Source organism: Heloderma suspectum, chromosome 3 (assembly GCF_057233095.1).
Source record: "Heloderma suspectum isolate Gila_16-S chromosome 3, 16-S_ref, whole genome shotgun sequence".
Taxonomy (NCBI): Eukaryota; Metazoa; Chordata; class Lepidosauria; order Squamata; family Helodermatidae; genus Heloderma; species Heloderma suspectum.
Window position 1 is genome coordinate 249,298,180 of NC_139460.1, and position 26,654 is coordinate 249,324,833.

Consider the following 26,654-nt stretch of genomic DNA (forward strand, 5'->3'; position numbering starts at 1 on the left):
GACGTCTTTTGAAATGGCCTGCTATGTAATGAAACCTGTAATTTTATTTATTTATTTATTTATATTTTTAATCCATCCAGTAACAAACATTTTTGGGGTAGATAACAAATAGTTAAAAGATTAAATGAAATACAAACAATTGAAAATATAAAATACCATGCAAATATTTAAAAGAATACAATACAATACAAAACAACGAACAGCATAGGAATATATATATATATATATATATATATATATATATATATATATGAACAGCCATAAAAATCTAGAATTAGTTCCCTAAAATGCCTGGTGAAAAGTCTTTGCCTGGTGCCAAAAAGTTAACAATGTAGATGCCAGGTGAACCACTTTGGGGTGGGCATTCCATAAGTGGGGGTGCCACAACTGAGAAGGCCCTCTCTCTTGTAGCCACCCACCTAACTTCATTCAGCAGGGGCACCCGAAGGAGGGTCTCCAAAGATGACCTAAGAGTCTGAGCAGGTACATACAGGTGAAGTCATTCCTTTAGATACTCTGGTCCCTCCCAAGCCATTTAGGGCTTTCACACCAACACTTTGAATTGAGCTTTGAAATAGACTGGAAGCCAGTGCAACTGATGAAGCACTGGTGTCACATGATTATATGGCCAGTCCCAGTTAGTAACCTCGCAGCTCTATTTTGAACTGTAGTTTTCAAACTGTCTTCAAAGGTAGCCCCATGTAAACACATTGTAGTAATCCAGTAACAGAGCATGGATAGCTGTTGCCAGGCTTTTTGTCCAGATAGTGTTGCAGCTGGTATATCAACCTAAACTGATAAAAGGAGCTCTTGGCTACTGAGACCACATGGGAATCAAGTGACAATGATGGAGTGTTATCATTGAAACTGGCAGCATGAAGTAGGAACTCAATCAAAGAAGAAAAAAAATATTATTTTCTTTATTATTTTCCTCTTTCACTGACTTCCTCTATGCTAATTTGCATTAATTTTGAAAACCTTGTTATTACCTCATTCACTTGCCAGAGCCAGGAGGATCCTTCAGCCTGGCACTCCATCTCTTGCTATGAAAAAATGTCCCAGACTGTGCTCCTCTGTGTTTCCACTCCACTCCAGCAGTCTGAATAGCCCCTTCTGTGTAACAGCAACACCACCAAATTTGACCATTTCTTAAAACCAAGACCTCAACTACTATTTGACTATGAAATACACTTCTGGCTAAAACCAAGAGATGCTCACATTAGAACTACAGCCAATAAAACATTTGAGAAGAAATACAGGGGGGAAAAGTGCAAAATTTGTGGTACCACCAACTATACTCTGCCCTGGCTGCTAGGGCTAGGGTAGGGGGAGGGGGCAGGGAGCACAAATTCCCAACTCTGAGGACATAACACTGCCTCTGACCTTGGATCCAGGAACCCAAAATATCCTATGGCCCTGCAGACACTGTCTTGGAGCCATAGGATTGTCTGTAAATGTCTTGAGACCAACGGATAGTTTCTATCACGTGAGCCTTCCTGAACAATGACATTAAGATTTTTATCAGAGGTCCTTTTCCAAATCCCCCACCTTCTGAAGTGAAGCAGGTGGTGACTGGAAAGAGCGCATTGTTATCAAGGCAACCTGCATGTGGAATGCCCTACACAGGGAAGCATACTTGACACTAAGCATAGTGTCTTTTAGGTACCAAAGACCTTTTTATTTGCCCAGGCCTTCCAGTATGCTACCTAGCTGGTTTTAATCCACCGTCTTTTATTGTCTTTAAATCTGCTGTTTCTTTATTGATGGTTGTTGCTGGTCGTTATTGTTTTGTTGTGGTAATTTATATGGTTTTATTTTATATCATTTAGAAATTGTGGTGAGCTACTCTATAATTTTAATATGAAGGGAGTGGTGAGCTACTCTATGATTTTAAATTGTGGTGAGCTACTCTATAATTTTCGCCAACATTCGCTGCATCATGGAGAAAGCAAGAGAATTCCAGAAAAATGTCTATTTCTAAATGTCTATTTCTGCTTCATTGACTACGCTAAAGCCTTTGATTGTGTGGATCACAACAAACTGTGGCAAATTCTTAAAGTGATGGGAGTACCAGACCACCTTACCTGTCTCCTGAGAAACCTGTACGAGGGTCAAGAAGCAACAGTAAGAACCAGACATGGAACAACCGATTGGTTCAAAATTGGGAAAGGAGTACGACAAGGCTGCATATTGTCACCCTGCTTATTTAACTTATATGCAGAGTACATCATGAGAAATGCCGGGTTGGATGAATCAGAGGTCGGAATTAAGATTGCTGGGAGAATTATCAACAACCTCCGATATGCAGACGATACCACCCTAATGGCAGAAAGCGAAGAGGATCTCAAGAGCCTCTTGTTGAGGGTGAAAGAGGAGAGTGCAAAAGCTGGTTTGAAACTCAACATTAAAAAAACGAAGATCATGGCATCTGGCCCCATCACTTCCTGGCATATGGAAGGGGAAGAAATGGAAGCAGTGACAGATTTTACTTTCTTGGGTTCCAAGATCACCGCAGACGGTGACTGTAGCCATGAAATTAAAAGACGCTTGCTCCTTGGGAGGAAAGCTATGGCCAACCTAGACAGCATAGTAAGAAGCAGAGACATCACCTTGCCGACAAAGGTCCGTCTAATCAAAGCTATGGTTTTCCCAGTAGTAATGTATGGCTGTGAGAGCTGGACTATAAGGAAGGCTGAGCGCCGAAGAATTGATGCTTTCGAACTGTGGTGCTGGAGAAGACTCTTACGAGTCCCCTGGACTGCAAGGAGGTCAAATCAGTCCATCCTAAAGGAAATCAACCCTGAGTGCTCATTGGAAGGACAGATAATGAAGCTGAAGCTCCAATATTTTGGCCACCTAATGCGAAGAGAAAACTCTCTGGAAAAGACCCTGATGCTGGGAAAGACTGAAGGCAAAAGGAGAAGGGGACGGCAGAGGATGAGATGGCTAGATAGCATCACGGATGCAATGAATATGAACTTGAGCACGCTCCGGGAGAGAGTGCAGGACAGGAAGGCCTGGCGTGCTATGGTCCATGGGGTCACGAAGAGTCGGACACGACTGAACGACTGAACAACAACACTCTATAATTTTAATACGAAAACCATAGAAATGTTTTAAATAAAAATAAATTATTAAAATTAAGACACCATCCCACTAAATGCAATCTTTCTACTATGATGATTTTCTCGTTGTTGTTGCTCAGTTTCTTCACATAGAGATGGATGGCTTTATAAGCATGACAAGCCACAAAAAAATTGTAGGGACATATGATCTTCTGATGATATTGTCTTGCAGAAGCTGAATGAATATAAAGTGTGTTCCATTTACCTGAAGCCAACTGATTTAGCATAGTGTTGTCTGTTACAGGCTTACAGCTATGATTTTGTACAAAACAGTATCATATGTAACTTGGCAAATTTCTGTTTAACAGACCATATGATTCTCCGCTCCATATTTCATACATCAAAAACAAAACAAACAAAACAATAAAATATAAGATTTTAAATCTCCAGATATCTAAACCAACAGAACCTGTGTTTCTCTGAAATACTAGTGCTTACTTTAATAGATTAATATTGATTTAATGGTTATCCAGTATTTTTTAATAGTCCTGATCACAAGCAGAATCTCAAGCACAACACCTGTGACATAAACTTTTGTTCTGGAAAAATGTGAAGTTGACATGCAAGCATGGAATCCATCCTGCTAGATTTCTCAACGATAGAAATCGCTAACTCATGGAATGTCTAGTGTATACATGTGTTCACTCCATAAATAGTCAAGTAACTACTTTAACCTTAAGACTATATTTACATCATAAATAGAGGTTAAAAGGGTAGGTTGCCAATAGGGGTGTACGGATTACTTACCCCATTCCGCTGGGGCCGTCTGCTGGGGGGGGGAGGCAATCCTTCCCTCCCCCCCAGAATCTTCCCCGGCCAGCCCCGCTCCACAGGGAGCCCATGGAGCCACTGGCCAGGTCTGCCTGCAGCCGGACTTCTGTCTGCTGCTGGGCTGCGGCCGCAAATGGCGGCCATCGTAGCGGCCACCATTTGCATCCCTGCGGTAGCTATGATAGGCTATGTATATATTTATGTAGCCTATCATGGCAAAAGGCAGGAACGCAAATGGCGGCCGCTATGCCATTTGCATCCCTGCGGTAGCCGTGATAGGCTACATATATATTTACGTAGCCTATCACAGCTACCGCAGGGACGCAAATGGCATCCCTGCATTAGCCATGATAGGAGATGTAAATACTTACATAGCCTATCACAGCTAAAGTAGAATGGAAATGGCAGCCGCAGACCAGGGTAGCCATTTGTGGGGCAGCGGATGGCCGACAAAGGTAGGCTCCATCCCGGGGGGATTCCGCGGGGTGGCGGGGGGGATTGCTCCGTTCTGTCATGGACTCCGGGGGGCTGGATTCTAAAGAATCCGGCCTCACTGGAGTCCATGGCGGAATTCTCTAACATCTCTATTTGCCAATCAACTCCAGCAAGCGGAGATTGCCTGCAGAATGGCTTCCAACTTGGCTTTAAGGTAGGGGTATATATGTGTGTCTGTTGCCAGATAGATACTGATACCACAGTGGGGAATATAGATTAGATGTTGGGTGGCAGCATAGGCCTCTGTTCCTGGATATGTAGATCTGGAAAAGGGGCCAAGCAACAGTATCAACAATGCAGACTCTTCCAGAAAGACTTTGGTATACATTCATGGATATTTACAAGGATGAAAGACTCTTCTGAATACTAAGACTTTGAAAATTTTCAAGGGAATACAATCTGTCCCAGAGTCTGACACAGTTCAGTCAATGCTACAAAAGAAGACTGCCATAAGAAAGGAAAGGATATCTTGCAAACTGAGGTTTCTGGTCAAAGATAAGCCAAGGACGAAAAGTAGCACCACACAATGCTGTTATGGGAAAGCTGAAAACATTGTTGTTATCAAGTCCTTGTGTTTTCATAAACTCTTGTGTGTGTGCCACTGTTGTATCCATGTCTGACTCTTCATTTGTATTTGGCCCCAAATCTTACTCAGTGGTGATTCTGCAACAGATGTAACAAATAAAAATATATTTGGATCCTGCCTTTTCACAAAGAAGCCTGCATCAAGGTTTCCAGTATGCCATGTATGACATGATGTAAGCCCTTGCACATGCTCAATCCATGTCACTTTGTGCAGTTTAAACTGGATTTTGGCATGCATCCCTACCTTTCATAGAGTATATTTATTTCCCCACAATTCCTATTCTTCATTTGGAAACTAATAAAATTTCCGGTGTATTTCAAGACCATTTTGCCACTAGCTGCTGGTCGTTCAGTTAGTTGGTAAAATATTAGCATGAACCACCCTCACAAACAGAACAGGCTGACTTCCCTAAAGTTTAGATGCAAATAGTTCTTCTCTCTCTTTCTCTTACTTGGCAACACATTCCATTTCTAGGGCTTTTTAGCAGTAATTTCTAAATGTAGATTATCATGGCAGTGAGAGCATATAACAACAGGTAGGCTTGTCACACACTTACATTGCTCTTTTTCTCCATTAGGAACACATGCATCCTTGAGCATGTAAAATCTCGGAGTCTGGCAGCCGACATACTGTCAGTTTTACCTTTAGAAGAAGGAAGGGTGTGGGGAAGAAATGATTACAATGATTATCCATTAAAGCTTACAAGGCCATATCTTGTCTTACTAATATAATGGGCTAGCCACTTTGTATATATAAACTGTACATTAATATTTTTTCCTCAATATACATTGCAGACTTGAGTATCTAATCCTACTGATTTAGCCTTGCAGCAGCAATGAATTCTGCTGCCAGACAGCTTTATGCAGCTGGGTGTCATCAGAATTCTGATGGAAACCATGAGAAATCCAAGGGTAGTGAAGACTTACAGTGAGTGGTCTGAAAAATCCTCCTGCCAGCCAGGCCCAGAGTCCTGCATAGCAGAAAAATCCGGCAATTGCACTATCATTGCTATGTAGATGCGGGACCTCCTAGGTTAAAGGGATTTCAAGGCAGTGGCACAGCTAGCTGGGTACCAGCAGCACATGAAAAGTTGCCTTATTTGAGGTCAGACTCTGTCCCAGTATTGTCTACTGTGAGTGGCAGTGGCTCTCCAGGGTCTCAAGGAGAGGTCTTTCACATCACATGCTACTTGAGCCTTTCAGCTGGAGATGCCAGGGACTGAAACTACATGCAAAGAACTGCGGCCAGACTGCTGACTGGGGCTGGTTACAGGGAGCATACAACTCCCCTGTTAAAACAGCTTCACTGGTTCCCAGTCTGTTTCCGGGCACAATTCAAAGTGCTGGTTATGTCCTATAAAGCCCTATATGGCTCGGGTCCAGGTTATCTGAAAGACCGTATTCTCCCTTATGAGCCTACTCGTGCCCTGAGATCTTCAGGGGAAGCCCTTCTCGCCATCCCGCCATCATCACAGGCACGCCTGGTGGGAACGCGGGAGAGGGCCTTCTCGGTGGCTGCCCCAAGGCTCTGGAACTCCGTTCCCAGGGAGGCGAGAGTGGCACCCTCCTTGATATGTTTTCGCAGGCATGCAAAAACTTTTTTGTTCCAGCAGGCCTTTGGGGATAACTACTCTGGACCTGGGAAAATGCGACGTATGGATACCATTTTTGTTGTTCTGGTTGTCTTTTAATGTTTTAATATCTTTACAATTGTAATATTGATGATTTAATTATATTTTTAACTTTTATACAGTTGTATTTATATTTCTATTTATAGGTTTTAATTGTAGCAGTTTTAACGTTGTAAAGCCGCCTTGAGTCCCAGTATTGGGAAAAAGGCGGAATATAAATAAATATAATAACTAACTAACTAACTAACTAAATAAATAAATAATCTGCATGCAATGTTTGTGCTCTGGCACTGAGAGTGTCCCTCCTCCAGTAGATGAGGCCCCAGGAGATCAGAGGGTGGCATGCTTCCTGGCAGCAACACAGGGCCATCCCTACCATTAGGCAGAGTGAGGCACCTCATGCAGCAGATTTTGGGTGTCATGAAAGCAAATTGTTAGTTTATGATGGTTATATTTTTACTGCCAGGGAAGGGAAGAGGTCCTTAGGGTGGCCAGCGCTCCTGCTTTACAGAGGAGAGCCCTCTATCTGAAGCACTGTCCAGTCCAAGTCCAATTTAATGTCAAAGAATCATAAGGAGGTACAGCAAGTGCCTTGAATTTGCCCATCAGCTATTAGCGCCTGGACAGCACACTGAGCAGGCACACAGGTCACAATCTTTTGTACTTCTATTTAAATTATAGCTATTTCTAAATTTGCATCTATACCTATTTGTTACCATATACAAATGTTATGCAAATTGGTGCCCTCTTTTGTCCATTTTTTTGGTGATGCATAAGTGGTGCTTAGGAGATTTTCAGCCTCAGGTGCCAAAATAACTTGGCTGACTTTGGGTCCTCTGCACCTTGACTTGGGTGGTGGTGGTGGAATGCCATCTGCTACTCTGCCTCAGATAGCAAAATGTCTTGGATCACAACAAGTCTTTCTGGCAGCTGGCCCTGCAAAATTACTGCCATTGCTGTCAGAACCATTCACTTGGGAGGAGGATGGGATAACACAGCCCTGCAGCAGTAAGAATGGCTTCTTGTGCCTTCCTTATCCACCTTAGCCACAGAAACTAAAGGCCAAGGTAGATGGTATGGTGGGGCAGCTACTTGTATTTATTCATGTGTCTGCCCTGGTCACACATAAAGCAGGGTGGGGGAAGCTCTCTCTCTCTCTCTCTCTCCCTCTCTCTCTCTTTTTTAACATGAAACAAACTGTGAGGGTGAGAGAGAAACTACCACCCTCTTCCCTGCCTCTCTTTGCCAACCTCCATTGCTTGAAGGATCTTTTTTTCCAGCTCAGGTATGATTCCAGAAGGGAGCCAGACTGTTGAGAAAACTGTTTGCAGCAAAAGAGCACAACAACAAATGACAGGGGAGTATCAATTCTGCTCTCTTCTCCTATACACTTCACATCAGAATTGGGTGTGGCTGTCCTGTCCTGTCTAATTTGGCCCTAAGGAGAGAGATTGTGTGTGTGTGTGTGTGTGTGTGTGTGTGTGTAATATGTAACAAGATACCCTGCCCACCAAATGTACTATGCCTTCTAAGCAGGTTGTGGCTAGCATATGCACAGCTGATGAAGAGTGTGGTGGCTTTCAGTTAGTGTTCATGATTACACTGTGGGGCTGTGTCCCCCACCCAAAAAACCAGGGCTATTAATACTGGGGAATCAGGAACAAGGTATAGATAAAAATCAGCATGCATGGGTCTAAAACCAAACCACACACTTGCTTTCTAGTTATTTCAGAATAACCCAATGTATGCAAAACATGACTATTTTTTACCAAGAACCACAAGGTGAAAGTACCCACATGATGAGCCAGGTGTTTGAACCAATACACCCGAGCACCCTACCCTGAGGTTAGACTCAGGAATGGTGGCTGGCTACGATCGCCTATGCCAAACCACATTAAATTGTTATTAATGATACAGTCTTACACAATGGAAATTGCCACAGTCCAAAGGAAAAGAGAAGAGCTCCCTTAGGCCAATTCTTAAGTCTTGCTCTTGAGTCTTAAGAGCTGACCTAAGACTGAAAGAATAAGATTTGGCTGAGTGTTTCAAATAAAAATCTGGAATCCACCTGCCTGGCACAATATCTAAGTGCCTCTCTCCAGCTTCCTTTCCAACAGCAGATAGTCAATCTTCTCTGTCCCTTAGACAGACCAGTATGAAGATTTTTTACCCAGCACTACTTTTTAATTGGCTTTCCTGCTCTCTCCTTCCCTAGTACCTCCTGCTTCTCAGCCTCTGCCTGCCTACTGTTTCCTTCTTTCAGCAACCCTTCCTACTAGACAATTTGCCACATACCTGCCCTGCTTCCTGGGCCCCCTCTCACTCAATAACTCAGGTTGCACTTTCCTTGTCTGCTCAGAACTTCTTCATAAGCATTTTATGAATCATTAGCATTTTAGCTTTCTAAATTTTTAGCTTTGCTCTTTTAAATCTGTATTTTAAACTCCTGCACTGCTGCTAGGTTTTATTGTGGTTGTATTGTTATATTGTGGTTTTAATGTTCTATATATTTTAAATTGTTTTATTGTGTGTTGTTTGGTTTTAATTTTTGTGAACCGCCCAGAGAGCTTCGGCTATTGGGTGGTATAGAAATGAAATAAATAAATAAATAAATAAATATGTATCTTTCTCTTCTGACCAATGGAAGAGCCAATGCCAGCTTCCCCCAACCTGGCGTCCTCCAGAAGTTTTGGACATCAGCTCCCATCAGCGTGGTCAATGGTCGGGGTGATGGGACTTGTAGTCCAAAACACCTGGACGGCATCAGGCTGGGGAAGGCTGGCATAGGCTGTCCTTGTCGCTGTGTGAGATTTGTATCCTGTCCCAAATAAAACTTCTTTCACAGAGGTTTCATAGTTTGAATGGCTGATCTTCCTCTGCAGCAGTTAGAATGGTCATGAATATTCTATGAAGCCAGTTGTTACTTTTGCCTATATTAAGGACACTTGCCATTTTAAAAACCTTGTTCGTTGAAGAGGCTGGAGTCTTTATTATACATGGTCAAAGGTGCTCTCAATTCCTTTATTTTCCAAAGCTCGAGCATTAAAAAGAGATTCCATGGCCAAGCTTCAGTGAACCCGTGCTCAAACGAAAACTGGGAGCTGAAGATTACCTTGGTGGGAAATTCCTAGCTGCCCGCTGTTGACAATCATATAAGTGTCCAGATTGTTAGTGGTGAAACACAAAATGGTTGGCAATAGTTTTGTCTGAAAAATTTTGTCTGGACAAGCTCTAGAACTAATGATTCATGCATTGCTAACCTCACAATTGGATTGCTGTAATGCTTGGTATTTGGGGCTGCCCTTGAGACTGGCTCAGAAGCTGCAGCTGGTGCAGAATGCTGCAGCCAGGGTACTGAGCACATATTACACCTGTGCTGAAAGAACTGCATTGGCTGCCTATTTGCTACAAAGCCATGTTCAAGGTCTTGTTACTAATATAATTACTTGTAATTACTGAACAACTAAGGTGGAGTTCTTGAAGGACCTATATAGACCTGTTAGATCTCTAAAATCTAAGATCTTCAGAGGGGCCTTGTTGATCGTGCTGCGACTAATGGAATGTCATCAATGGAATATCATCTGGCAGCACTATGGAAACAGCCCTTCTCTATGGTGGCACCTATCCTCTGGAATCCCCCCACTCCATTATTCAGGAGACACCAACAGTACAGTGTTTCTGACAGTTATTAAAACTCACACTTTTAACTCAGGCATTCCCTGACCAGTCGCACCAATTCTGCAGATATCTATCTATCTATCTATCTATCTATCTATCTTTATTGTTATTTTGGTATTTTTGGATGTATGTTTTAATACTGTAAACCACTTTGAGATTTAAAAAATACATAAGCAGTATACAAATATCCTGAATAAATATATAATGCCAAACAAATTAACTGCTTGGTTCTTTATCCTTAACAATGTACATCACCAGCCTTACCTCCTTTCTTGTGGATCTACTTATGAACAAATAAATTTCATCCATGCTCTTGATGTGCAAGTCATTCACAGCCACCATATAATCACCTTGATGAAATATACATCCCAATCGGTGTGGGTCTTTCCACTGGGAAACACTGTGGTGGATTAGAGAAAAGACAGCAAAGAGCATGAACTGATTAGGCATCTCATTCATCACTGTGACACCTCCTGATCTCAAACATCTAGTAACATGGCATTAAAAAATGCCTAAGAGTAGTAATGAAGCTGACAGCTAGTCAAATAATCTAGACCAGCAGTAGAAATAAATTAAAATCAGGTAATATCTAAGGGTGGGGGGAGGTAAAATGGGATGATATTATCAGAAACAGGGTGACATTGGGGCACAACACTACAGTCCATTATGGGACTCAGAAACGTCTCTTGGCTATTAGCAGAGGAAAATTAGAAACCAAAAAGAATACTCATTTCTGATCCTTACCATGAACCTGAAGACAAATTAATGAGTAGCAGCTTTGGGCAACTTGGTTCTCTTAATAAAAGTAGTTTGTTAGCTGAAAGAACCAGGTCCAAAATGATTGTGAGCCCAGGATTTTTATTTCTTTTCTACATTAATGCTTTTGAATTTACTATGGCAAACTTGCCCTCATTCTTTAAGAGTTCTCTCAGTTGATGCATAGGGCAGGTTTGCATGATCAGGGAGGGAAAATAAGATACTCTGGTTTGTTTTCCTGCCTAGTGCACGCTGGACACAGGCCACCCAATTACCATAATTATCTTCGCTGGGTGCAGCTTATTGTGACATCTGAACCCAGCGAGGGTGAGTGGTAGGGGTGGTTTACAAACCACCATGCAACCTTGCCACCCACCCTTGCTGGGCTCAGATGTCACAATGAGCTGCACTCAGGGAGGGTAACTATGGTAATTAGGCAGTCTGTGACAGGCATGCAGGGGGGTGACTTATTTTCCCTCCCCAATCATGTGAACCCGGTTAAACACTGTTGAAAGGTGGGATATGCATTTTTGAAGTAAATTAAATAATCGCAGGTATACAAGCCTCTAGCTTTGTTGAAGTCCTGAAAAGCAGGTGGAACCATATAAATAATGAAATAAATAAATAAATAAACCACCCAGAGAGCTTCGGCTATTGGGCGGTATAGAAATGAAATAAATAAATAAAAATAAATAAATAAATAAACCAGTGGAGGCTGGTGGCCGAACCTATTTTGCCGAACCTATTTTAGGGGCTGGGGTTCAGCAGCTTGGATAGCTCCTTTAGAGTTCTAGCTGGTTCTGACTGAAACTCAGAATGGATTCATAGCCCCACCAAAATTGGAGCCACCAGCTTCCACTTGGTAGAACACAATACCAAGTTCAGTGGAAATGTCGGTAGATAATCTATGATGGTTCTGTTTAATTATCTAAGCCAAAAGTCCAAGCACATAGTTGCCTGAGGGTTAAGCGTTTGCTTGAACATTTTTATGATGACATTCTAATGTAGCGCCCTAGTCCTAGAAGTTTAAACTCACACAGAGTTATGGTTCTGGAGAAAATCCCATGGATTATCCACTTCAGTTGCATGCCCTGAGCCAAGACGCTATCTACCTAAATAATCTTTTAAAGAAAATATTGCGTTAAGTAGGAGATTCTGCAGTCATCAAATGCAGACTTAATGCAGACTGCTGGCTTGGTCTAAAGGGTTACTTAGTGCTAGATTTCCTTTCCTGTAACTTAAATCCATTGTTCCTTGCCCTATATTTGGTAGATCTAGGGCTCCATTACACAGGCGGAGAATTCCACATCAATGCCGGTTCTTTCCCCATCTGGTATCATTGCAGGACTGGGTCGTTCTCTTTAGATGTCTGTCCCCTTTGCGTTATTTTTCATTTCTTTCCTTCTCACGGGGGGGGGGGGGTGATGCCGCTCAGGGTGTAGCCATAATTCCTCCCTGGTTCCTGCCCCTTTCCTTCCCCTTGGACCTTACCGGTGGATGGGGACTGACATGCTGAAACTGAGCACACTTACTTGGGAGTAAGTGCCATTGAACTTAATGGGACTTACTTCTGAGTAGAAATAAGATCGCGCTATAAGTCTGCAACCCTCGGCACACTTACTTGAAAGTAAGTCCCATTGAGCTTAATGGGACTTACTTCTGAGTAGAAATAAGATCGCGCTATAAGTCTGCAACCCTCGGCACACTTACTTGAAAGTAAGCCCCACTGAACTTAATGGGGTGCTCTGAATCAACAGAGGACATTGATTCTGAGCTTGGTGGGGTGGGGGATCAGATCTGTCTCCCTTTGTTGTAGGAAGGCATTTTACCCTCTTGTCCCTCCAAACAAGAAATGTGCTCAAGCATTTACATGGCAGACACATGGTTTGAGAGCAATGCACTTCTTTGGCACCCTGTTGCTGAGTGGGCAGTGCCCTGTGCTGGGGCCAGGATTTAGGCAGTTTGGCAGGGGGGTTGCCGTGAAGCAAAGGGGAAAATCGCCAGCAGGGGGTGGGGTCAGGTGCAGATCTTTGCTTCCTCAGCAAGACTTGAGTGGAGGCAGGAGTCGCCCTCAAACTGTGCACCCTCCCTTCCTTGAAAGGGAGAGAGAGAGCACAAGCCCTCGCGCCTGTCAAATCTGCCCGCAGCCCATTCTCAATGCCGTCATCATCCTGACCATGTCCCCAACAACTGAAAACAAACGCCCACCGCTGGTTTCTTCTGCTATTAGAGAATTTCACGGGGAGGTCATGGCGCTCCTGTTCTGTGGGCTGGAAAAAATACCACATTTTTTGTGTTTTGGGGAAAACACGGGATAGGCTGGGGGAAATGGCGGGAGACACCCAGGACACCCAGTAAGGCGTCATCTAAAGAGCCTGCAAACTTACGTGAGAGAGCCATCTCAATAGCTATATTATAGGATAAAAGCTCTGTGTAAAGAAGCCTGTAGACAACAATTGTCCTTCTTCTTCTTTGAGGCATTTTTAAAAATCTTAGTAATTTTTGACATCGGCCCTCCATATCATCGTTGTTTCACTAATTGAAGCATGTTCATCAGAAATCTGTACAAGGGACCTCATCTCTGAAACTTATCAAGAAGCATCTCCTTCCTTCACTGACGGGACCTGAGAAAGAGACTTCTTGCACATAGTCTCCAGCAGGTATGTGAAGTACATCAAAGGGGAGCTGAGAGAGCTTAGTCTTGCAGCCAAGGAGTAGAGAGTGCAGAAGTGAAGGCACAGCAGGAGATGAGCTTTAGATACCGCTAATCTCCATGCAGTCTATCCTTTGGCCCTCCCCTCCTTTCCTCAACCATTGATATTGATATTCTAGGGAGAACACTGACTTCCAAACTGCCTGTCAACTCTGCTAAGCATGTGAGAAAATGGAAAACCCTCCAACCTATTAACCTCCAGTACTAAAAATACCATTTTCCCCACATGTTTTGCAAGAGTCAACAGGTAGTATGGAAGTCAGAGCCCTCTTTTACAGTTGAGACCCCTCCAAAATGGTGTATATCGCTTGTTGCATAATTTCATTGGGATGGCATTGAGGCAATGTGTTGTTGCCCCACCCTTGACCTACTAATCCCACATTTAACACCACAATGGTGATCGCTTTAACTCTAGTCCTGGCTGCCATGCGTCTTTATGACACTGCATGCATGCGCACACACAAATGGGCAACAGCAGTAAATTAACACAGTGGTGCATGTGGCCATCAGGAATAGCTAGGAAAGGTGCTGATGGCTGGAGAACAGGAAGAGGCTGAGGGCAAAATTAGACATGACACAGAAATCAGTGATTAGGATTATCTCATGTTTTTGTTTCATTAATTAAGGAGCACCTAGTTTGGCCTTTAGTGGCTTAGTTTGGCCCACAGGATGCCTATTAAGAAACATGGTAACACTCAGTTTTCTGCACTGCAGAAGCTTTAACTGGAGATGACATTTAAACCTTTTAAGAACTCTGTAGTTCTATGTATGTATTTATTTTCATTGTCAGCCTGCCTAGATCCATTGTTTTGAGTCTGGGATGTTCTATGAACAAAATGAGCAAACAGTGAATTGCTAATGGAAACCTCTTTGCCACTGGACTGTTTACTGTTATTTTTCCATATGGAATAAACTGTGGTAGAGAAAGTGTGACAGCTTGGGATCCACAAAGGCTGAACAGTTTTATGTGCCTGACAGTCAGCTTCTTTATGTTTCAACTACATAACGGGTTGAAGTTTTAACATTACTACTCTTTGTTGCAGAAATACTACGATGGTGACTTCCAAATTTATAGATAGACATCTTTTGCCATATAACCTACCAAGCAGTAGACCTCAATGTGTTTGAACAAACTCCTTTTTGGTTTCTGACAGGAATGTAGAACAAGGATGGGCTGACATCAGACTTTTGGGATCTACTTCGTTTTAATAGAACCTCAGGAACCACCTGTGGGAACCAGGTGCAAAACAGCAGCTTGGGGATGCAAACATAGCCTGAAAATTAAGAAACAGGGTGCCTCTGAGCACATGCTCAGTCCAGGGAATTGTTTTCAGCACCAAAATGTAGCTCACAGTCCTAAAATCAACTCCTGTGGCCAATCTACACTTAGCATTTTATCTCAGAACATCTAGTTTGGGTGTGGGGGATACAGCACACTCCCTGATCTACTGTCCTGACACTATTTCTCCCTGAATATTCTGAGGTTTTTTCCCCCAGATGACTTTTCTGATGGTATTTCAGTTACTAAAGTTACTGTGTGCTACAGAGTTATGTGTGTTCCAATCTAGTGGTATTATTTTACCAGTGGGAATGGCTTCAAAGCTGCAGAAAGTATTTGGCAACATTTTATATGCACCTTTGACCTCAAGTGTGTGTGTGTGTGGGGGGGGTGTGTGTGTGTAGGGATTCATGGGCAGGAAATCTGTGGATTGTCCTCCATTTTCTCTCCTAATATTGGGGAAAGGGGGCTATTTTCAATGTGCACCTGCACAGCTGGGAATAGCTACACAATCTTTGTCATAAATAGCTACACAATCTGTGTCATAAATAACCTTTGTTATAAATCCTGCATCCCTGCAAAGCTGTCAGACTTTTTTTGAACCTCTCAGTTGAACACTATACTGTGGCCTGTGGCTTGTGCTTGCACTATAGACACAAATGATAATACACATGTTCTTTCCAACTCCTACTACCTCTATCACAGTTACAACACTATGCGGCACTTGGTTTATAAACACAGCAGATACCGCACTGTATTCATTAACATGTGCCCACAGAGCAGCAATCATGTCTGGAAAAAAAATGCCAACACAGTGGTGCCTCAGAAACCAAAGGGGCTCCAGCGTAAATTCAACCCTGGTTTTCCCTCAAACGTCTCAATTTCAGGTACCTAGTTGACATCACAATCCTATAAATAGAAGTAAGCTCCATTGAACACAGTGGTATTTACTTCTGAGTAAACATGTGCAGGATGGCACTGATTGGGGAGGGGGAGGATGCCTTTAGTGGCTGCTATTGTTTTAAAAAATGCAGGACAGAAACTCTTGCTGACCTACTGCAAATCACTCAGAGATCTACCAGTAGATCTCAGTGCTCACCCCTGGTGTAGAGCAAGCAGCTCTTCAAGGAACTAAACAGTCAGTTCTCCTCACAGCACAACGACAGGCCACCGTATGAAGTAAACATAAAAAACAAGTTACTATATAGATGTTTTACATCTGCTAATCATGCCAGTCATACCATAGCAAATGGTTGTTTGGTTAATGTATGTTTGTTACAAAATCTATACAAAATTTATTTCCTGAGGGAAACCCAAAGAGGTTAACAATCAATACCAAGGGCAACTGTAATGAAATAATAATCAATAAGTTATTTCAAAAATACAAAACATTTAACAGAAAGAAATAGACAGACCATAAAGTTAACTCATAAATGCCTGCTCAGACATGCTGTCAAGAAATCCATTTTCTTGTTAAGATTTTGCTGCTTGGACGAAGCCTCCATTTCATGAGGAGGAGCCTGCACATACTCGTTAAAACCACCACTGTGCATTATCATTTTTTATTTTGGGTCTCCAGGATCATCAAGGCCAGGGTGTGCTGAGGTGAGAGCTTTTCATCCCCCGCTCCCCTTCTTAAGGCCAAAGAAGTTATACACCCTGTTAGTGCTTGGCTAAGGAGGCTTGTCTCTGAGGGAATTATCCAGCCCAACAGTGATTGGCTATGGAGGGTCACCTCACATTTGTCAAGGGCCTGGTGGTGGGAGTGGTTGGGGTATAAAGCCAGACAGGCTACTGTTGCCATTTGGTCTTCGTTTTGGTCTTCATCTTGGCCTTCATTTTGGTCTTCAGTCTTTGTCTGCCTGCGCTAATGGGCTCTCAGGCCTGTGAGATTTGGGATTCTGAAATGGACCCTGTCCTGCTAGAAGACCCTTAGCTAGGTAAAGTATAGGAGAGGACAGACATTGCTTTGTTGTTTTTGCCTGCAGCATTGTTTCAAAAGGTTTCTCCATTCTTCCAAAGAGTTTCTCTGGTTTTCCTGTTCTCTCTGATATCTGTACATGTTTTTATTCACCTTGTTATCCCTCTCCTCCCTTCCTTACTGTAAATAATCTTCGTATCTATTTCAGAGTTTGTGCATGCTTTGTTCCAGGTAAAGCCCCAATACTAAATTCAGAGCCTTCTGTTTGGCCTGCTACTGTATAGAATTTTTGGCTTCAGGCTTGAACTAGAGGGCATCAGCTTGAATTCCTTTTTCTATGCCCCAAACGTGTGCTGAAAGGTCCGAGAGTCCCTTGACTCAGGCTGAGATGGATGTAAGGAGTGGTGGTGGTCTATTGGGTAATTTCTTAGCCCCTACCTACTCTGCAGAGAGTTTGGGCAACACCCTTACTCCCTTCACACGTGCCATCAAAAAGTACCTCCTTTCTTGTGGATCTATTTATGGCCCTACCAAGTAGGGTCTGGCAATTCTCTTTGGGAAAAGCATTTCATGCTTGTAATGCCACTGTCAAGAAAAGCTAGTCTGAACTCTAGGAGATTTTACAGAGAGCAGACTGAGAAAAAGAAAAAGAAAAAGAAAAAAAGGAGCTATATGTTCCTCCATGTATGTACCTGAAACACATAGTAGCTAAGGTTGGGGCTCTCTAACCAAATAAGTTGAGCTCAATCAATCAATCAATCAATCAGTCAATCAACTACATATTACTGGGAGCTTTTTCTTGTGAAATAATCTTTGGTGGTTAGAAGGCATTGTTGAAAACAGTCCATGTGTTTCTTCATCCAGATAACATGTTAATGGTGATTGAGCAATACATTAAAGTTATTTATATGGTTCATCAGAGAAGCTTGAAACACCACCTTTGTTGAGAAACTGCAACATGTAGTTGATTATTTAGTTGGCCGATCCATTAAAAGCATGGCAATTAATTGACCTCCCCTAAAGAAACAACCCCCTCCCCCCACAAAAAAACTTCAGCTGATAACTTTTTAGCTCTTGAAGTATACAAACCAACATAAAATTAGTAGGCCTTACCATATATGTCCAGAAGCTTTTGTAAATTTCAGGCAATCGGTGAGATCAGCCTGGGGAAGGAGAATGTCCAGCTCTTCCAGTTGGGTATCATCTGTGATTTTACTGAAAGAGAGGAGAGTTTCCGTGAAATACAAAATGGGTGGCTAATAACCCAGAGCTAGGTGCCACTTGTAACACTTCCCTCCTAAGTGCAAAGAATACATAAGCAGTGTCTTGCTCACATGTAGCTAAAGTATCGATCACCCTTCCCTAACATGATGCCCTCTAGGTGTTTGGGACTACAGCTCCCATAGTCTCTGGCCATTGGCTATGTTGGCTTGGGCTGATCAAAATATTTGGAGGGCACCAAGTTCCAGGAAGCTGGTATAGAACAGTAGCCTACTTGGCAGATAATCCATTCCCCCATCCCTACAAAAACCTTACTACAACCTAGGGTTGGCTCTTTTAAAAACATAATTAGGTAGTTATTAAAATCACTTATATCATGCCTTTTCAAGATTCAAGGTGGCATAGGTTTGCATTGCCTTTGAGTTTCTTCTGGGGCTGGAAAAGTATACATGGTGCTGTGTAAGCAAAATGCCTATCTGTACTTGGATGTCATTGCAGCAAAGACAAGAGGCACCCATCAGTGATGTGGCTAGACAGCAAAGGTCCCAGCCTCTGTGTGAAAGGTCCTGTTGGGCCGTTGCATCATCACTGTAATCCTGATGAAATGAGTCACAAATAAGAGAAGAGGCGTCTACTGAATGCAGTCAGCCACTACAAATCTTGGTCAAATTTGATATACACTTAAGTCAGAATGAAGTGATGTTTTGAAGTTCAGAATGTGTTTGTGAAGCATTGTGTGAAAGGGTTTAATTCCTAACAAAATCAAACTGTTGTAGAAGCAAAAATTGTAGCAATTAATTTTCCTTTGTACCTCTGGAAAGAACATGAATCAATGGAACAAAGTTCAATACATGCTTTAGTGAATTCAATAGGGTCACATGGTGGGGAGATAAAGATTAAATATTCTGTCCTGGTTCACATAATGGAACACAGCACTAACTTCAAAGGCTTGTTATTAACTACTGGACTGATCATATCAGTTTGGAATCGGGACAATGCAAAGCTGATTTACATAGAAATGCTTTTGTTTAGCTTTCAGGGATTTTTCAGTGAACAGGGAAATAAATAATCATATCCAAAACTTCCCTACCTGAGAACTATGGACAATTGAACCACTGATAGAAATGATAGTTTTGGTGTTTTTTCTGGTTTTAAGGCCCTTGGTACTGGTGTTGGCTTCAATGGGTTGTCCTCTGCCACCTCTGGAATCACACTATTTTCCCTGCTTTGTGGGAGTGTCAGCCATTCATTATTTGTACATGTAGACTGAATGTTCTCTTCTGCCACTCTTGGAACCCTAATGAATAGATTATATCACTCTTAAAAAGAAATGCATCAGCCATCTCATTAAAAACCTTAGCCCTGGGCAGACGACTGAAACTACACAACCAGTGTATGGGGGGAAGGAAGGGAGAAGCAGCTCCATGGTGGCAAGGCATGGCCTGACCCATCTCCACACTTTGTGCATGAAGCCTATGTGAATACAAGTTATACATCTGTGCCTTGCAAAGTAACGTGCAGTAAAGATTAAGGATGCATGGGAATTTCATTTATATTTTGCAACTCATATGAATATGTCCTGTTTGCAAACAGAAGCAGGAAAGCATGTTCTCCAAAAATGTTTGCAAATTCCCAGACTTGCATTCATGGTCGAATAATGTGAATTTTAAAAAACAGGCACTTAAAAAAGTGCACATGTTTGCAAAAATTTGCATTTTCATGCTTTACTCTGGGAGGGGGAAAAATGCACATTTTTGGTGTGCTTTAAAAAAAATGCACATTTTCCCTGTTTGAAATGTGCACTTTTTCCATTCAAGTAAAACTAAGAGAGTGTAATCAAACATGGGAAATGAGATGAGCCAAGCTTCAAGGTGGCATTCAGAGAATTTTGGCAATTGCAAGAATCAAATTGTTAATAATTCTAGTCCAGCACTTTCATGCTGGAGCTTCCCTTGAAAGTGCTTTTGTTTGTTAAAGTGTGGTGACAGAGATCAGCAACAGAAAGCCCAGGGAGATGAAAACATAATCCTTCTGGTGCAATAAAGATGATGGTCCAGAACAGCCTTCCCCAACCTGGTGCCCTGTCAATGTTTTGGACTTTAACCCATCAGTCCCAGTCAGCATGGCCAATGGTCATACGACTTACGGTCCAACACATCTGGAGGGCATCAGGTTAGGGAAAGGCAGAACTACAAAAATCTTCCCAAAAGAAATCCATATGCTTTCGCTCCAGATTAATGTAGGAGTAAAACACATCATGCTGCTGTACTTACAAGTCTTTCATGGACATGTATTCTTCATTCTTGCTGACATTTTCATCATCTGAGCTAGTAGACTCTCCTGGCATGTTAAATTCATCAGGAACATCATCCAGCTATGAAAGTAAGGCTATATGCAACTGATGTATTAAAACACAGAAATAATACACAAACTATATAAAATCCTGGCTACATTAAAGTCGGTGCTCTCAAGGGAATCCTGATATTAACCTCACTAATATTCACTTATACAATCTATCTGGATAAAACAGAAATCTCACTGAAGCAAACTAAGATACTCTAATTGCTTCATATTCGCCAAAGCTTCCCATAGGCATCTAGCTGGCTACTGTGTAAACAGAATGCTGGATCAGATAGGCTTTTGGTTTGAACCAGCATGGCTCTTCTTACGTTCTTATAAGATCACCTATTTAACTTTAAGAACTGTTGCCTGGATCTGCTTTTTTGTCTTCCCTCCCCATCTCTTTTTCCTTGTGTGTTGTGGTTTTTACATTGCTTGTTTTATTGATTATATGTAAGCTGCTCTGCAAGCCTTTTTGGCTGAAGAGCATGGTCAAAAATATAATAAATAATAAATAGATCTAATCAGCCATGAAGCATTTGGTAACTTTGGACAAGTCACTCTTTACCAAACCATTGATCAGTGGCAGAGCACATTTTTGCATATGGAAGGTCCCAGGTCGATCCTCAGCAGTTCCAGTGACAAAGGTTGTACAGAGGTTGAGAAAGACCTCTGCATAAGACCCAGTAGTGGCCTAGAAGATCGACTAATTGTCTGACATAGTATGAGGCAGGTTCACATGGTGTTGTGAGACTAAAGTAAGATAAAAGAATCTGCATACAAGATTGTAAAGGATTCTGCACACTGGACACTGATATAAAATTGAATCATAATGATGCAGAACCATGCCATGGAAGCCATTGCAACTTGGTTACCTGGGCAAGCACCTTTTTTGGAGTAGCATAGTATTCCTCTTTTATGGACTCTTCTTCTGACTGTTCTTCCACAGGAATATTTTTTAGGCATCGCTAAAGTAAAAGACTGACATGTTTATAATCATCATTATTCTTTGTTCAATGTACTCTGAGAGGGGCCAAAATGGATAACGTACAACAGCTTGCTCCTTTACAAACAAAACCAGCAACTAGTAATGAGGCACCTGCTCCCCCACAAGAATATCAGACATGAAACCCTTCTGTGCGACATCACCAGTTAGAAATATATTGCACTAGTTATGATTGTGACATAATTCAGTGGGGAAACAGGTGGTGTGAATGTACCCTAAACGTCAGTGTTAAGGGCTCTGTATACATTTCATAAAAGTCGATGTGTGATGGAATCATAAGATGAAGATTGCATATTACCAGGCATATGCACATAGGATTCTATGCACATTTATGTCATATTATTATATGCAAATGTGGGAACAATGTGGGACAGTGGGTGTGATTCACCCCCCAGAACCACTTGTTGATGTTAACTTTTCATAATGTGTATGATGCTCTGAGCTTGAAAAGAGAAGGAAGGGTCAGAAAGTAATAACTGCATTTTTAAACATTGTCATTGGCCATAGCCCATCACATTTTCTGGGAAATCAACTGAACCAATGTCCATGCAACTATTCCTATTGCAAGATGCATGAAAGTGATGCAGTGGAAGTTTCAAATGATCCAGACAGTGTATCCCGCCCCAATTTCTGCACTCACTAGACGTAGTAAAAGTTTTCTTGGTGACTCATAAATAGGGTTTTCTTCAGAGGTTTGTCGAGGGCTAGGATCTGACGTTGGCCTTTTCTTGGAAGTCGATGCTTCAATCTCCTGCAGCCCAGCAAATTATAACAGAAAAATAATTCGTCACTGCAGAGCTTTATTTCAAGATGGTTCATTAAAACGGCTTGCTGGACATGGGTCATGTGATTTCTGCTGAAGAACTACATTTAAACAAAAGCAAGTATTTGGGTTGTAGTTTAGTTTTCAAAATGTTTCACATGTGAAAAAGAGAAGGAGCACTATTTTTAAAATCTGTGCCTACACACCAAAAGACCGTGTGTCAATGCCACACTTAAGTGGTGTGCAGACATGTTCAATTTTATCAGTGAGCCCACAGCAGAAGCACAGCCACCACTTTCCAACACTCATAGGAACTTGTCCCCTGGATCAAGCTCAGGGGAAACCTGAGTTATAAGAAGCTGCAACATTCCTTACAGCAAATGGAAGTTACCCAAGCCCAAGGCCTGATTGTATTTTTTCCCCCATGTCAGACTGGCAGATGGCCTTAGCTTGCCTCCCTGTTCATCTTTAAAGAGCCTACTGTATGCATGTAGGCCCTCTGCATGGTTGGTAACCGTGAGTGGTTAGGTTTCTCACTCACAAGGAGAGCGTGCATACATACCACAGTCTCTGCTTTACAGCTGTTCTGCCCAATATGGGGAGATCAGGACCAATTGTGGGCAGGGGGCACGGCTGTGGGGGCAGTAGGTGCAGCTCCACCCTCTCCCTCCATGTGATTCTTCACATGAATCAAATGCCTGAAGAGCACTCTTGTTCACCTTCCTGAACTTAGGGAGAAGGCTTTCTCAGCTGTGGTGCTCACCACCTATGGTACTTACTTCTTGGCACCTACTCTGATGTAGTTACAACCTGCCCTTGAAATGTTTATTGAAGGGCAGTCTAGAAATCCATTAAAAAACAAATACATAAATAGACATGCTGTATTGCAGCATGTGAGAGGCCATGTATGTTAGCCTACCTCCACCTGAAAGTAACTGCAGCATTCCCAAAGGAGGTGGGAGTTGGCTGGCCATGTGTAGCTAATGAGCCCAGTCAACAATGGGACAGATATAAAAACAAATGGAAGACAAAAGGAAGGGTGGTGGGAGGAGGAGACAACAGTCCTGTGTGTGAAGACAGACAACAGACAGGCAACTTTCATTTTGTGAGACTAATTGAGATGGGGACTATCTTTGAGAAAACATCAGCATCTATGATGAGGCAGCTGTCTCTTGTTTAGTGCCTAGTAGGAAAAATATTTAGCTTTCTCAAAGAACTGAGAGAAACTAACCCATCTCTGAGAGTCATTATATTTAATAGCTTATCACACAGTGGTACATTTGTTCTCTGTTTGACCACAGTCTGTGGTCTAGACTGTGTATATTTATCAGGGCAGTTGGGGAGCAAATCCAGTTCACAAATGGCCCAGCGTTAATATACAATCCTATATATTAAGAGCAAACCCATTCTCTCAATGTGGATCCTTGTGTAGTGAAAATAGCACCATCCACAGAGAGGAGTGAGGGGGAAAATCATAAAGGGCAAAAGTTCCCAAAATAGATCACTGAGTACTGAGCATGGTCAGCAGCCATGGCCTGCTGACTAAATGGAAAACTGGAGTTAGGGAGGAGAAATGGAATGGAGCATTCTGGAAAAGGGTATGACTGGTTAGCTGGGAAATTGAACAGGAGCATTCCACACTACAACATTTTGTTGCAGGTCCCCCTTGTACTGTTAATTTACTGGCTCAAAAAGTAAGGTAGACATGGGCATAAAAAAGGAAATATATAACACTCACTTCATATTCATTGCCAGGCCACAGATCTTCCTTGATGACAGCAATAGCAGTTTGTTCATCAAGACAAGCTGGAGAAGATTTTGACCGACTTCTGGGTTCCAGTTTCTGGTCCAAGAAATGAAGCAACAGAGTAACCTTCAGGTGGTTTAACATAGTTAAAACCTTGGTCGTTATAGCAAAATAAAAGGGTCTGCACTTCTGTTAAAGTGCAGATGCATGATGTAGCAGATACTCAGCAAATATATACAGCAGGAATTTCAGTTCCAGAAGAGGGTGTGCAAGTTTATCACAAGGCATATGCAGAATCCACCAAAATATATGTTGCTAGTCTTATGAATTCCACTCAGTCTTCACGTGTCTTGCTTTTGCCAGACCTTCCAAAGTTCCCTTAAAATTTTGCACTAGGGGAAATTCGAGAGGTATGCTGGCACCTACATTGGACTCCTTCTGGCGCCAGGTGAAGACCTTTTTATTCTCCCAGTATTTTAACATTTTAGCTTCCTAGTCTTTTAGCTTTGGTGTTTTAAATCTGTATTTTAAATCTCTGCATTGCTGCTAGGTTTTATTCTAGTTGTACCAGAATAATTGTGGTTTTAAGCCTTCATATTTTATATTGTTTGATGCTGCACTTTGTGGTTTTAATTCTTGTGAACCACCCAGAGAGCTTCAGCTATTGGGCAGTATAGAAATGAAATGAAATGAAATGAAATGAAATGAAATGAATAGATAGATAGATAGATAGATAGATAGATAGATAGATTCAATACCTGGTACAGAAGTCACTTTTGTGACACTGTCCCAAAATGGCAGCTGAGATTTAGTGAACCGAATTTAGCTTGCAGGTACAAGCAGTAGCTATTTATCAATCAAGCCCTTGCCAGTGCAAATCTTGGATCTGTCTTCATTCTGATAGAATGGCCAATGCTAATTTGGGGTAGAAGGGCAGTTAAGGTTTCCCCCCAACCAAAACTAGTCCAGCAAAGGGTCATCCAATGATCTACTTTATGACTGTAACCACATGGCAAGATGATGATTAGGTTATGAATGGTCTCCAGTTTAGATATGAACCTGTTATCCATTTTCAAATGATTAACAAACACACACTTTTCTCACAGAATATACACAGTTGAAGGGAAACTGGAATATATGTGGAAAACACTGGCCCTAGGTTCACATTCGTAATAAAGAAATGGATTTAAACATTATTGCAAACTCACACCAGTAGCACAACAAGCATGCCTATAAAAGGAAGAGATCATCCATGTTATGCTTTCCCCCCTTGGTCTCATGCACCATCCCTGTCTCTGTCAATCTCTTTTGCTCCTCATTTACAGTGAATGGTTCTTTATTTAGTTTCATTAATGGGAAATTATCAAGCAACATTCTTACAAGTTGTTTGCCTAAGAATGTTTGAAAAATGTACATTCTTAGAATATAAGGTGGGTCATTCCTAGGGTGGCAAATTGCCAAGGGCTCATTACTAAAACCTCCCTTTAAACCTCAACCCTGTTCTGTACAAACAACCAAGACAGTATTTTAATCTTGCTAATCGCTGTTTAACAATCAAAATAGCAATTCAAATGGAATGGCATTGACATACCTTTTTTTCTGCACAACAAGTTGCAAGCAAGAAGGTGGCCCATTCCTCAACGGCCTTGCTAGAGATCCAAATCATGTTTTAAGAAGACAGGCACAGAAACACAGAGGAATGAGGGTGAGTTTTTCTGCAAGCTTTGTCAAACCTTTTTTAAAACACAGAAGGTGACTTTCAAGACAGTCAAGGACTTTCAAAGAGATCCCTGTCCCTTATATCCCAAGGGCAGAAAGCAGTATTGTTGGGTCTCTGTCCAGTGAACAGCTAAAGTTTCCAGCTATTAATCCTTCACCACAGGTGTGTATTCCAAGACATTTAATGGGGAAGCAATTTGCTGCTATGCCACAGGGCCAGCCTTGGAATAGCTGCACAATGCCTTTTAATTGGTAGAACTAGGAGCTGCCACTCTGGAAGTACCCCCAGCCTATCAGTTTGGTTCAATAAGCAATGGCATCATACTGATAAGGCTCAAAGGAAATTAGGTTGTCAACATGAGTCCTATGACTCACTCACTGTGCAGGTACACCCCTCCTCTTATTGGATAAATTAGATCTGTAAAAATTAGCAGCTTGTCTAATGGGTGCAGGGTGGGGGAATCACCTGGGGACAAAACACATGCATTGCATGCAGAAGGTTGCAAGCTCAATCTCCTAGGCTCTCAAATAGCTGGGCTGAGAATTACTTCTACCCAAGGCCCTGCAGAGCTGTTGCCAATCAAGAGTAGACAATAATGGACCCAATAGTCCAGTGATCTGACTCCGTATAAGGCACTTTTGTAGGTTCACTGGGGTGGAAATGGTGGTGCGCTACTATCTCATTTCCAGGGGTGTTTCCAGATGGACAGCTCCTAGCACTATGAAAAGGCATGTAGAGTCTTTTCCTCCTTGATGGATTTTTTGCAGAAAGAAAAAAAAGCAGCAGTGTGGAAACATGGGAAAGTTACAAGTGGAAGATGTCATCTGGACCCCCTGTAAAATTCTGTGAACGAGGCAAGGCAATTGCACAGTAAAAGCCTTGTCTGGAAGCACCCCAGGCCGT

At 42.1% G+C, this 26,654-nt stretch overlaps 1 protein-coding gene across 8 annotated transcripts in view; it reads right to left on the reverse strand.

Annotated features, from left to right (window-relative positions):
- Positions 1–2,843: 2,843 nt before the first annotated feature.
- The window catches only part of PLEKHS1 (pleckstrin homology domain containing S1), a 48,227-nt gene continuing 24,416 nt past the window's right edge, over positions 2,844–26,654 (reverse strand). For 4 of the 8 annotated variants that reach the window (XM_084846170.1, XM_084846172.1, XM_084846173.1 and 1 more), the window contains 10 exons: positions 25,623–25,680; positions 24,023–24,127; positions 22,162–22,272; positions 21,391–21,483; positions 20,449–20,549; positions 19,266–19,472; positions 18,068–18,169; positions 10,550–10,685; positions 5,534–5,619; positions 2,846–5,054 (listed from right to left, as the gene is read on the reverse strand). In XM_084846170.1, the coding sequence (XP_084702296.1) occupies positions 5,551–5,619; positions 10,550–10,685; positions 18,068–18,169; positions 19,266–19,472; positions 20,449–20,549; positions 21,391–21,483; positions 22,162–22,272; positions 24,023–24,127; positions 25,623–25,680 (982 nt within the window). In that variant the 3' untranslated portion in view covers positions 2,846–5,054; positions 5,534–5,550. Of the gene's footprint in view, positions 5,055–5,533; positions 5,620–10,549; positions 10,686–18,067; positions 18,170–19,265; positions 19,473–20,448; positions 20,550–21,390; positions 21,484–22,161; positions 22,273–24,022; positions 24,128–25,622; positions 25,681–26,654 lie in introns of all 8 variants that reach the window. The other 4 variants (XM_084846175.1, XM_084846174.1, XR_014789488.1 and 1 more) reach the window with 3 other exon arrangements.